This window comes from Trichosurus vulpecula, chromosome 9 (genome assembly GCF_011100635.1).
Source record: "Trichosurus vulpecula isolate mTriVul1 chromosome 9, mTriVul1.pri, whole genome shotgun sequence".
NCBI classification, from domain to species: domain Eukaryota; kingdom Metazoa; phylum Chordata; class Mammalia; order Diprotodontia; family Phalangeridae; genus Trichosurus; species Trichosurus vulpecula.
The window spans coordinates 14,932,501-14,945,868 of record NC_050581.1 but is presented as its reverse complement, the minus strand read 5'-3'; the positions used below and the strand labels follow the sequence as shown (position 1 = coordinate 14,945,868).

The window sequence follows — 13,368 nt, the reverse complement described above, 5'->3', positions numbered from 1 at the left end:
GTTCCATCTGACTGTCTAGATGCATGTTTTACTGATATCAGGAAGCCAGTAAGATGGGACTTCTACATTGTTGATAGCCTTATGGATTTTAGTCGCCTATGCTATGTCTACTGCAGGTTCAAACATCCAGAGGCTTCGGCACAGTCCTATATCCCAGATCACCAACAATGACAGTGGCATCTCTCAATCTATTTTTAAATGGCTACTCAAGGGTCTGAAAAAGTGAAGTCTACTCTTGTAGCAGGCAAGCCCACGCGCTGTAATCCTTTTATCTATGTGCATTTTTGAGGAGTGACCCAAGTACCTCTTAACTCTATTTTCTCTTCATCTTCATCATCTCCATCCATGATGCCCACCCACTCATCAAAAAGATCAGTTGATAAAACACTTTGGGGAATATTTCAAAGAAATTCCTTTATCAGAGGAAAGGAGAAAACAAAAATGCTTTTTTTTTTGTTTTTGTTTTTTTTTTCATATAAAACTATTTATTCATAAATATCTTCAAAAATGAAAATAGGTTTACGAAAAACAAGTCCTTCCCCAGCTGGGGAGGGCGGGGGAAGGAGAGTCCCTGGCCCTGAGCTCCGTCCCTTGCCCCAAGTGCTGGGGGCAGGCAGGAAGGGGGGGGGCTGTCAGGCGGGCCAGGGGAGGAGGGGGAGAGGGGCAGCGGGCAGGGGTCACTGCAGGTCCCGGTCCTCCAGGTAGCGGTACTCGAAGGTGAAGCCCTCTTTCTTTCGCTGGCCCCACTTCTCGTAGTCAAAGTAGATGTAGGTGCCCTGCTCAAACTCATCTGTGATGGTCTTGGGCTCCTCATGCCGCTGAAACCACATCATGTATTTGGTGTGAAATTGCCACGACTGCTTTTTCAGGGCCTTGGCAGCGAGGTACTGAGCCTTTGTGCCCTCCAGATAGTAGAAGATGAAGAACAGAGTCTCTGTTGGGAGGCGCTGGTAGAACTCCACCGTGTCTGAGCGAGGAGGTGGCATCTGATGGTGGTACAGCGGGGTTGGGCATGGGTTCCGAGGCAGGTACTGCCTGATGCGTTCTGAATCCGAAGGGTGGGGCATGTGGTGCCAGGCAGCCTCCTCCATGGCCTGCTGGTAGAGCTGCTCCTTGGTGAGAGCCACAGGCCCCAGGGGGCAGACGCCCAGTGACAGGGGGATGTTGACCTCAGACAGTTGCAGGGGTGGCTGGGCTGAAGCCGGAGGGGCTGAACTGCTGCCCAGGAGCATGTCGCGCTCAGCTAGGTGCAGGGCAGGTACGGAATCCTCAATGCCAGAGCTGATGGCTGCCCGCTCTGCCATGGACTTCAGGGAACTCAGGGGCTCAGGAGCCTTGATTTCCAGGGCTGTGCTGAACTGGGGGGGCCGTTGAGCAGGGCCCCAGCTGCCTTGGGCTCACTGAAGCTGGGTGTCGGGGAGCTGGGAGGGTTCACAGACAGGGGCACCAGGAGGCTGGGTCCTCCAGCACCACTCCCTGAGCCCCCGCCCACGCCCCCTGCCCCGGCTGGGGCCGCCCCAGCCGCCTCCTTCGTGGTGGTGGGTGGTGGGTTGTGGGGGCCAGGAGGGGGACCCAGGGCTTGGCTGCTGCTACTGCTGCTCCCACTGCTGCTCAGGCTCAGCTCTGATGAATTATCAGCCACCATGGAGCTATAGCTGGTAGCCCCGTTCTGCTTGCTGCTGCTCCCACCAGGTTGGACGCTGGGTGGCCTGGGCTGAGCAGAGCCGGTGCTCGGGGCAGGAGGGGCCACAGCCTGGGCATACGGGGTGGGGGTGCTGGCATTGTGGCCTGGGGCAGGGTTGGCTTTGGGAGGTGCCACAGGAGCCCCATTGCTGCCAGGCCCGTTGCCCAGTGCAGGGGGCACAGGGGCAGGGCCGGCCGGGTAGCTGGATGGCACAGCAGGAGAATGTGGATGGTGGTTGCTGTGGACAGGCTTGGAGCCATTTTTGGCTGGAGACTGGCTCACTTCACTGTCTGTTGACCGTCCTCTCTTTTTGTCATCTTCAGAGTTTTCCGTAGTGCAGTTGGCTGGGCTGGGTGGGATGGGAGAGCTGGAGGTGGTGGAGGTGGGTGTGCTGCTGGACTGATTAAAGATCTCATCCTCCATGTGGCTGTGGGTTGGGGGTGAAGTGGCGACCAGCGCCTGCGGAATGTCCTCGAGATCAAGGTCATCATAAAGGAACTCATTCCCCTCAAAGTCGGGGTCCTGTGAGGAGTCCACATAATATTCCACGTCGTCCTTGATCTTCCGAATCGAGTCCACCAGGATGGAGTCGTCGTCCAGCATGCGCAGGATGGTCTCCAGCATGCGCATGTGGTAGCGGTGCTTCTCAATGTGGCGCTTCAAGCCCTCGATCCGATCCTGCTTATCCTTATCCCCCTTCTTCTTCCGGGTCTGCGCAGACAGCGACTCCACTTCACTCTCAAACTGGTCCACCTGCATGTTGGGGGTGTCTATGGTGTTAGTGAGCCACTGGCCGACCTCCTCCTTCTCCTTCTGGGCCGGGTCCACCTTCTGGGCCCCCACAACCCACAAACCACAATGTTTATAACAGAGTACTTAAAAATAATAAAATTTGTAGAGAAAGTACTTTGTGGCCAGCCCAGTGGACATACTTCCTCTCCTGTACCCTCAATCACAACTAAACTCAAGGGGGCATTTAAGTTTCAGGTTTTTGACAGGACTGATGTGAGTAAATAGAGGTATGCTTTGTTGTTTCATTTTTTTCACAGATGGAAAATGTGTATAATCAGGACTTGAATTGTCATCTGGGGAGATGAACACAGCTTTGCAAGAAATCCTACTTAAAAAGCAGCTTAGCAGACTCACCTAGCAGGACTGTCTGGTTGTAAGCCTACTTAATTTTTAACACAGGCTGAACTAATAACTTTAACATTCTAAAGTTTGCAAAGATCTTTACCCTGATTGTCTCATTTGTGCCTTTCAACAATCCTGTAGGGTGGCTATTACAGATAGTATTATCTTCATTTTACATAAGAAGAAACTGAGGCTTTTAGAAGGTTGTCATCACACAGCCAATAGGCATCAGAAGCAGGATTCAAACCCAGCATGCCAGCCATTATATGACACCATTTTACTTTTTATTTTTTTGGAGGGGGGAAGGCAGGGCAATGGGGGCTAAGTGACTTGCCCAAGGTCACACAGCTTGTAAGTGTGTCAAGTGTCTGAGGCGGGATTTGAACTCAGGTCCTCCTGACTCTGTGCTCTGCTCACTGTGCCACCTAGCTGCCTCCACCATTTTACTTTCATGAAAGCTTCTCTTACTTTTATTAGACTTTCATGTTCATGTTTTATCGCCCAAGAGAATATCAGGCTCTTGAGGCCCCAACATGAAGCACATGTACATAATGTCTAATCTTTGTTAGACTGATTTAATGAATTATTTCAAAATAATGTTAATAAATCATAATGCTCCATCACAATCAAGTAAAATTCAGAGAGAAAAAATGAAACATAAAGCCCCTCCACTCCCACTTTTAGATAGGCAGAAAATAGAAAATATTACAACAGAAAGCTTTTAATATTCAGGCCATTTAGTGAATAGTTGCTAGATCCATAGTATTATCAGCAAACTCAGGTGCCTGCCCACAAGTAGAATTGGGCAGGATAACATAGGCCTGGTCCCACTCCTACAGGGCCTTTTTGCCCTCCCCAACTACTGTACTGACTGAGAGCTATGCAGAGCTACCCCTCCTTCCCTTTGCCTTACTTACCTGCGTCTCTCGAGCAGGAAAGGGGCAAGTTGTAGAGAGAGGAAAACCAGTAATCACATAGCAAAGTTATATAGTTTCAAGTCTTAAAAAAAAAGTTTAAGCTTTCATATTCTCAATTTTGGCCACCCAAGAATGTATCTCACAAGTTGCAGCTGTTCCTATGGAACTTAGTGCCTCCTACATTTTGCTTAACGTATTGTTTTCAAGGAATCGATGAACAACTCCATTAAATGAGGATATCCCTGGATTCCATATTAGCAAGGCTAATTCTGTCCAGTACATTAGGCTGTTAATTGTTTCCTTTGTCTTGGCCCGCAGATCCCAAGAGAAAATTAGCTTGCTGCCACACAAAAGATTTCCACCATTTATTTCCACAACTTATATGTTACATAAAATACATTCCCAACTGGCAGCTCTCCCCAAGTCACACAGCAACTAGAGAACACTGAGCATGGCACACATCAATGCAGCTAGTCTGCCAACAGGAATAGGCTCCAAGACTAGTCCCGCCAGCGATGTCCACACTGCGCGTTGCAGCACTTATAGAAAGTAGTCATAGGCTCATCGGCAGAACGAGTCTGAAGCTGCATGAAGTAGGCTCGAGGATGTTCACACTTGGGACATGGTTCTGCAGAGGAAAAAACAAATGCACCATCGAACCTACATTTAAAATTCCATTATTCTTTCTGATACAAAAATACTACCGAGCCATCGTTAAACAAATGCCTTTGAGGTGCTCTTTCTGTATTGGACATGAACACCAAGCACCAGTGTGACCTGAGAGGATAGTGAGACGATAAGGAGAAAGGGTCAACGGGGGGCCTGGCTCATCTCCTCACATTGCCTTCACTGTTTCTGCTCCATTCTGTGCTCAACTGATTCTCAGTGAAGGGCACCACATACCATGGGCTGCCTCTGGGGCTGTGGACTTTCCTAGAGGCCCTAATTCCTAGGACCATCCCCCTATTTCAGCCTTTATATGATTAAAAGCACCAAGGTAAATCAAGGAAATAAAATTGGCTTTTCCCCCATCATTCACTGGAAGATACCTGGAGAAGGGACAATGTTTAAAGCCAAGTGAAAGTTCAGAGCATTCACACACAACTGAGGAATAATAACTACAACTACTTCAATTTGGAAGGCCAGTGGAGATGTTTATCTCACAGGGCCAACAGCTTTATTATAAAGATTGGAAAGAAGCTATATAAAGTGTCCCAAAAATCTTAGTACAGCTTAAGTTTTTAAGGCTAGCTTTAACAGCACATTCTACATCTCCAAAAACTGCTGTGTGGCAGGTGTTTTTTAAAGTGATGTGAATTAAAATTCATTTGTTTTGAGAATTTTTTCAATAGCCCTTTAGGAAAAGAGGACTCCCAAGACTATTTGTGCTTTCAAACTTTAGACAGGCATTAAAGCTTTCTACAACAAATTCTAGCAATATTATTTACTTTTTGTAATCTAAAGGTATATTTTCTTAAAAGAGAAATGTTAACAAATGGGGGTTGTGCGTTGCTTCCCAGATCCGATACACATGGAGCTTGTTATTATCGCTCTTCTTCTTCTTCTACCCTACCCCATGCCCCTATCCCCAGCCTGATCTTTTTCTCTTAAATGACAGTTAATACTATCACTAGAATAGCTAATACTATTCACTAGAAGTGAAGAATAGTTTTCATTTGTGTATTTATTAAAGTAAATTTTATATTCCTTAATCTTAATTTAAAAAGTGGATGAGAGGCACATTTTCTTTGAGAAGCAATATAGTTATAAAAAGCAGAAATGCTATAAGTAAAATGCTTTGCAAACTTTAAAGTATTATAGAAATAGCTCTTCTAAAAAAATATTAAGCACTACTCTGGCCCTTGTTATATGAGGAACAATTTCAAGTGTATGATGTGAAGGGAAGTGGTCAGCAGCCACGTCGCTGGTATAGCTACTGTTTATACCCTTGGCAGGGTCCGAGAAAGGGGACCATGCTTCTCACCTGCAGTGGAGTCAACGTTCTCCCAGGCAGCGGCTCCCCCCAGCACATCATCCACTTCTTTCAGCTTTGGATACTTCCGATTTGTTACCTAGCAAACCACATCACCACATCAGAACCCCAGAAAATCAAATGGCACCTGTCTTTCCCAAGCAGGCTCCAGCAATATCATTTAACTCCACACAGCGTTCAGAAAACTACTGAACAAGAGCCACACTAAGCAAACAGATGGAAATTTATCAGGGGAGACTCAGAATGGGAGAAAAGAAGTTTAGGTGGAAATGAGGATAATCCAGAGAAATTAGCATTGGAAGACCAAGGACAATCAAAGCCAAAAAGCAAATGGTGCACAACCGAGAGAGGGCTGAACTAAGAGTCATAATCCCACAGTCTGAATCTAGACTTTTCCACTAAAGGTGTGATCTTCAACAAGTCATTTCCTTTCTTTTGCTATCGGTTTCCACACCTGCAAATTTACCGGACAGGACCAGTTAACCTATACAATCCCTCTTGGTTCTAATGTTCTATGAGTCAAATGCCAATACTCCTAAACAACAACAACATCATAAAGACAAACAACTATGAACTTGGGAACACTGATCAACACCACAACCAAACACAGTTCCAAAGAACTCATGTTGAAACATGTTACACACATCTAAGTAGAGAAGTGATTGACTCAGAATAGTTATTGAGGCATATATTTTTCAGACGTGACTAATACAAGAATCTGTTTTGCTTGACTTTACATGTCTGCAATTTTTTTCCCCTTGCTTCCTCAGTGGGGGAGAAAGCAGAAAATGCTAAGCTGAAAATAAAACTGATTTTCTTTTAAACATAGTTTTGAAAAACGGAGTACCTTTTACAAGGAACAGCAAAGAGGCCGATGTCATTAGATCAAAGAGTATATAGTGAAAGGGCAGAGCCAAGATGGCGGAGTAGAGGCAAGGATTCACTTGAGTTCTCCCAAATTCCTTCCAAACAATATTAAAGTAACACTTCAAAATGAATTCTGGAGCAGTGGAACAAACAAAAGCCCTGAGTGAAACAATTTTCCAGCCCAAGACCACTTAGAAGGTTGGCAGGAAAGGTCCATCCACCAGGATGAGGATAGAACACAGTCCAGCACAAGCAATGCCAAGCCAGGACAGCAGCAGGTCTTGGGACAAATGAATCCAGCTTCCAGAGCTCTCAGCCCATAGATGGTAAGGGAGTCAGACAACTGATCAGGAGATTATGGGGGATTCTTTGTTGGCAGTAAGACTCTGTTGCATTACCCATACATGGTTCTAGATCGCAATCCCAGGGTAAGGAGGAGCACTAGAATGCCAGAGTGTGTGCTGCAAGGGAGCAGAGACCCTGGTCACAGTTCCAGGGAAGAAAAGTTTCTGGTCACTCACAGACCAAAGTACAGGGCAGGAAAGCAGTGATCACACCTCTTCTTAGTTCATACTACCTTGGAAAAACTGAAAACTTACAGACTCCCAGAACTAGCTCTGAAAACAAGAGCACAAAAAACCTGAAGCTTGGGGAAGTGCCCACTCCACACCAATAGCAGAGCCCAACTTTAACATAATGTTATACGTCAAGAAATAGGTAGGAAAATGAGCAAACAACAACAAAAAATAACCTGCCTATGGTGAAAGGGAAGATCAAAACACAAACTCAGACTACAACAAAGTCAAAAGACCTACATGAAAAGCCTCAAAGAAAAATGTGACTTGGTCTCAGGCCCCCCAAAAAAGAATTCCCAGAAGAGCTCAAAAAAGATTTTTAAAATCAACTAAGAGAGGTAAAAGAAAAATTGTGGAAAGAAATGACAGTGACATAAGAAAATAATGGGGAAAAAAAGCCAACAGCCTAATAAAGGAAGCACAAAATAATACTGAAGAAAATTACTCCTAAAAAAAACAACATCCCAAATGGTAAAAGAGGCACAAAAATCCACTGAAGAGAACTCCCCATAAAGCAAAATTTGCCAAATGGAAAAAGATATGCAAAAATCCATTGAAGAGAAGAACTCCTTACAAAGTTGAATTGGCTTCATTGTTGGTAGAGCTATTCTGGAGAGCAATTTGGAACTATGCCCAAAGGGCTATAAAAATGTGCATACCCTTTGATCCAGCAATACCACTTGTAGAGCTATATCCCAAAGAGATCATACAAATGGGAAAAGAATCCACATGTACAAAAATATTTACAGCAGTTCTCTTTGTGGTAGCCAAGAACTGGAAATGGCTTTCAATTGGGAAATGGCTGAACAAGTTGTGGTGGTATATTAATGTAATGGAATACTATTGTGCAATAAGAAATAATTAACAGGCAGACTTCAGAAAAACCTGGAAAGACTTACATGAACTGATGCTGAGTGAAGTGAGCAGAACCAGGAGAACACTGTAGACAGTAACAGCCACAGTTTGCAATGACTGATTTTGACAGACTTAGCCCTTCTCAGCAATGCAAGGACCTAAAACAATTATAAAGGGCTCATGATGGAAAATGCTATCCACATCCAAAGAAAAGACTATGGAGTCTGAATGCAGAGCAAAGCAGACTATTTTCTCTTTTTTGTTTTGTTTTGTTTTTTCTTTCTCATGGTTTCTCCCATTCATTGTAATTCTTCTATACAACATGACTAATGTGAAAATATGTTTACTAGGAATGTATATGTAGAGCCTAATCAGATTGCTGGCCATCTTGAGGAGGGAGGGGGAGAAAATGTAAAACTGATACTTCCATATGGTGAAATGAATGAATGTTGAAAACTAAAAATAAATAAATTTTAAAAATAAATAAATAAGAGCTAAAAAAAAAGGAGAATTGGCCAAATGGAAAAGGAGATACAAAAACTCACTGAAGAAAGTAATTTCTTAAAAATTAGAATTGAACATACAGAAGCTAATGACTCTATTAGACATCAAGAAATAATCACACAAAAAATTTTTTAAAATTTTAAAACTGGGCATAGACCAATATCTTACACCATATACCAAAATAAAGTCAAAATGGGTTCATGATTTAGGAGTAAAAGTTGATACTCTAAATAATTTGGGAAAGCAAGGAATAGTTTACTTATCAGATTTGTGGAAAAGTAAAGAATTCATGACCCAACAAGAGATAGAGAGCATTACAAAATGCAAAATGGATAATTTTGATTATGTCAAATTGAAATGTTTTTGTACAGAAAAAACCAATGCAACAAGAATTAGGAGGGAAGCAGAAAATTGGGAGAAAATCTTTGCAACTAGTACCTCTGATAAAGGCCTCATCTCTAAAATATACAGGGAGCTAAGCCAAATATATAGGAATACAAGCCATTCCCCAATTGAGAAATGGTCAAAGGATATGAACAGGCAGTTTTCAGAGGAAGAAATTAAAGCTATCTACAGGCATATGAAAAAATGCTCTGGATCGCGGCTGATTAGAGAAATGCAAATCAAAACAACTCTTAGATACCACATCTCTCCTGTCAGATTGGCTAAAATAACAAATCAGGAGAATGATAAATGCTGGAAAGGATGTGGGGAAATTGGAACATTGTTGCATTGCTGGTGGAGTTGTGAGCTGATCCAGCCATTTTGGAGGGCGGTGTGGAACTATGCCCAAAGGGCTATAGAAATGTTCATACCCTTTGACCCAGTAATACCACTTCTAGGGTTGTATCCCAAAGAAATCATGCAAGCGGGAAAAGGACCCATATGTACAAGAATATTTATAGCAGCTCTCTTTGTGGTAGCCAAGAATTGGAAAGCAAAGGGATGCCCATCAATTGGGGAATGGCTGAACAAGCTGTGGCATATGAAGGTGATGGAATACTATTGTGCCATAAGAAATGGGGATGATGCAGACTTCATAACAACCTGGAAAAACCTACACGACATAATGCTGAGTGAGCGGAGCAGAGCCAGGAGAACGTTGTGCACAGCCACAGATATGTGGATTCCGTGAGGACCAACCCTGACATACTGCGCTTCTTTCAGCAACCTAAAGGGGCAAGGACAATTACAGGGGACTCATGATGGAGAATGCTATCTTCATTCAGAGAAAGAACTGCGAAGTTTGAATACAGACTGAGGCACACTACATGCTCGCCTTTTCTGCTTCTCTTTTGTTTTTGTTTTTGGGGTTTTTTTTTTTGTTTGTTTTGTTTTTTTTTTTTGGTTCTGTTTCTTCTTTCTCATGATTCATTCCATTGGTCAAAATTCTTCTCCACGACTTGACTAGAGCATAAATTAATTCAATGCGAAGTTATACATGACAGTTATATGAGACTTCATGCCGTCTTGGGGAGGGAGGGGGGAGGGAGGGGAGAAAAACTGTAACTCAAAACTATGTAGAACCATGTGTGGTAAACTAAAAATAAATAAAACACCTTTAAAAAAAAAATGGAAAAAGGTGAACTATCTAATTAGAAAAACAACTGACCCAAAAAAACAGATCAAGGAGAGATAATTTAAGAATTGTTGGACTACCTGAAAGCCATGATCAAAGGAAGAGCCTAGACATTACATTTCAAAAAATTATCAGGGAAAGCTGCCTCAATATCTTAGATCGAGAGGGCAAAATAGAAATTGAAAGAATCCATCATTCACCTCCTGAATGAGATTCCAAAATAAAAAACTCCCAGGAATATTATAACCAAATTCTAGAGCTCACAAGTCAAGGAGAAAATGTTATAAGGAGACAGAAAGAAACAACTAAAATATTGTGGAGCCACAGTAAGGATGACACAAGATTTAGCAACTTCTATAAGGATCAGAAAGCTTAGAATATGATATTCTGGAGGGCAAAGGAGCTAGGATTACAACCAAGAGGTGAACAGAAATTTGATTTTCGAATTAAAGGCTTAAGAGAAGCATAAAAAGGTAAACAGGAAAAGAGATTCAATAAGGTTAAACTGTTTACATCCCTACACGAGAAGATGATACTTGTTAACTCCTAAGAATTTTATCATTATTATGACAGTTAGAAGGCAGGTACGCCTTGAACCTTACTCTCATCAGAAATAGCTCAAAAAAGGAACAATATACACACTCAGCTGGGTATAGAATGCTATCTTACCCTACTGGGAAGTAGGAAAGGAGTGGGCCAACTGATAGAAGGGAGGGCAGAAAAGTTTTTGCAAAAACAAAACCAATGTAGCCAAGATTAAAGGAAAGCAGAAAACTGGGAAAACAATTTTTGCAAGCAGCTTCCACTGATAAAGGCCTCACTTCTCAAATACATAGAGAATTGTGTCAAATTTATAAGAATATATATCATTCCCCAATTGATAAATGGTCAAAGGATATGAACATGCAGTTTTCAGAGGAAGAAAAAGCTATCTATAGTCATACAAAAAAATGCTCTAAATCACTAATATTAGAGAAATGCAAATGAAAAAAACTCTTCACTACCACCTTATACCTATCAGATTGGCTAATATTACAGAAAAGGAAAAAATGACAAATGCTGGAGGAGATGTGGAAAAATTGGGACACTAATGCACTGTTGGTGGAGTTGTGAACTGATTCAACCATTCTGAAGAATAATTTGGAAATATGGCCAAAGTGCTATAAAACTGTGCATACCTTTTGACCCAGCAATACCACTACTAGATCTGTATCCCAAAGAGATTTTTTTTCAAAAAGGAAAAAGACTTTATATATACAAAAATATTTGTAGCAGCTATTTGGGGGGGGGGGGTGGCAAAGAATTGGAACTGAGAAGATGCCCATCAATTGAGGAATGGTTGAACAAATTATGGTATATGATTGTGGTACAATACTGTTGTGCTATAAAAAATGATGAACAAGATGCTTTCAGAAAAACCTGGGAAGACTTACATGAACTGATGCAAAGTGAAGTAAGCAGAGCCAGGAAAACACTGTACACAGTAACAGCAATATTGCATGAGGATTAACTGTGAATGACTTAGCTATGTTCAGCAATACAGTGATCCAAAGTGATTCTGACCTAGGATGAAAAATACTATCCATCTCCAGTGAAAGAACTGGTAGAGTCTGAATGCAGATTGAAGTATACTTTTTATTAACTTTTTCTTAGTTTTTTTGGGGGGGAAGGGTGGTCTGTTTTTTCTTTTACAATATGACTAATATGGAAATATATTTTTCATGACTACACATATGTAACCTATATCAAATTGCTTACCTTCTCAAAGAGGGAAGAGAGAAGAAAATGGACTCAAGAGAAAAGGATAATGTAGAGTTGGACTGATCCACTAAAGGGGAAGGCAAAAGAGTATAACCAATGCAAGAGTGATGATGTGGAAAAGAACTGAGAAATGGAGGGATTGGAGGTCACCATGACATTGAAAACCAGAGTATGAGGAGTTTACAACAGACAAATCTAGAATCCCTTAGTTTCTCCTCTTTAGCACCTTATCCATTTAATAGGCTTAGTCTTTTAACAAGTAACTATCTGAAAAACCAGGGCTCCTTGATATCCCACTCTTTCACTAGAAACTCTCCCATTTGTCCTCAAAGACTCCACTCACCACCTTTCTTTTACTTCTAACAACAAAGCTGACAAAACATGTGTGTCCTAAGGTTTGAAAAGTGTCCCCTTAAAGTCAATGATAGGTTTCACTATTATACAAGTTATCATTAAAAAAAAAAATCCCAAAAACTATGGAGAGAAGAATTTTCTGATATTAATGATGATTTAGATACAATTATTTTACTATATTTAATTAACGAAGATTTTAAAAATTTACATTTAATTTTTAGAAAGTCATTAAGAGGTGTTATTTGAGCACTTAATGAATGTAATGCCTGGCACATAGTAGGCAGCTTAATAAATGTTTATTAATTGACTGGTCACCCTAACTTGTATAACCTCACTTTCAGCTCTCCTTACCTCAGTCTATCTTCCCTGTACCGTTACAGCTGCCACTTTATATCTCACACAGTCCCTTTTATATCCTCCCCCACCCTTGGTCTCCCCAGTCTTCCTTTTTCCAGCAGGAAGTGTACAACCCCCTCAATAATCTCCTCCCCCAGCCCACAGACGATTGTCCCCTTCCGCTTAGGCTTACAGGACCCCAGACTGAGAGCTGAAAGGGTCTTAGAGGCCAACTAATCACAATGCTCTCCTTTTATAGACAAGGAAATTCAGCTTCTGAGAGGCGGAGTGATTTTTCCGGACACATTGCTAGTCAAGGTCTGAGGCGGAATATGAACCTCCAGGTCCAAACCTCTACATGCCCTAGACCACGCTTTCCCTCCTCACAACACCCTCGCCAGCCCAGACCACTGTGCCCCCACGCATCTTTTCATCATAGACACACGCCCCCTTCCTCTCCTCCCCAGCACACCTGCCCGCACCTTCCTGGTGATGTTGTGCACGTAAGGGCACGTGTTGCAAGCGAAGCGGTGGCAGCGCTGACCCTCCTCCACTATCAGCCCGTTGCCGCAACCCGGGCAGAAGAGCAACATTTTCACCACGGTTCACCAGCCTCCACCACCAGAGCACATTCGACCTCACTAATCCGCGACAGCCCTGCCCCTCTGCTCCCACCAATAGCCATTCCCCAGCTGCTCCACAAAAGCTCCGCCCCTCTGCTCCTACCGATGGCCGTACTCCTTCGGCCCCACCGGCAACCCCGCCCCTCATCAGCCCCGCCTGCTCTCCTGTCACCCGTGGCAGCCCCG

General features: G+C 42.8%; 2 protein-coding genes across 2 annotated transcripts; both read right to left on the bottom strand.

Annotated features, from left to right (window-relative positions):
* Positions 1-470: 470 nt before the first annotated feature.
* On the bottom strand, positions 471-3,081 carry LOC118831167 (CCR4-NOT transcription complex subunit 3-like). Its single transcript, XM_036738340.1, is given in 3 exon segments — positions 471-1,360; positions 1,363-2,559; positions 3,066-3,081. Coding segments are annotated over 3 exon segments (1,896 nt in total). The 3' UTR covers positions 471-677.
* A 1,004-nt stretch (positions 3,082-4,085) lies between these two features.
* Positions 4,086-13,231, bottom strand: POLR3K (RNA polymerase III subunit K). Its single transcript, XM_036738683.1, has 3 exons — positions 13,042-13,231; positions 5,720-5,807; positions 4,086-4,363 (listed from the first exon to the last, which is right to left on the bottom strand). The coding sequence occupies exons 1-3, from the start codon at positions 13,150-13,152 to the stop codon at positions 4,236-4,238; spliced, it is 327 nt and encodes a 108-aa protein (XP_036594578.1). The 5' UTR covers positions 13,153-13,231; the 3' UTR covers positions 4,086-4,235.
* Between the last annotated feature and the right edge of the window lie 137 nt (positions 13,232-13,368).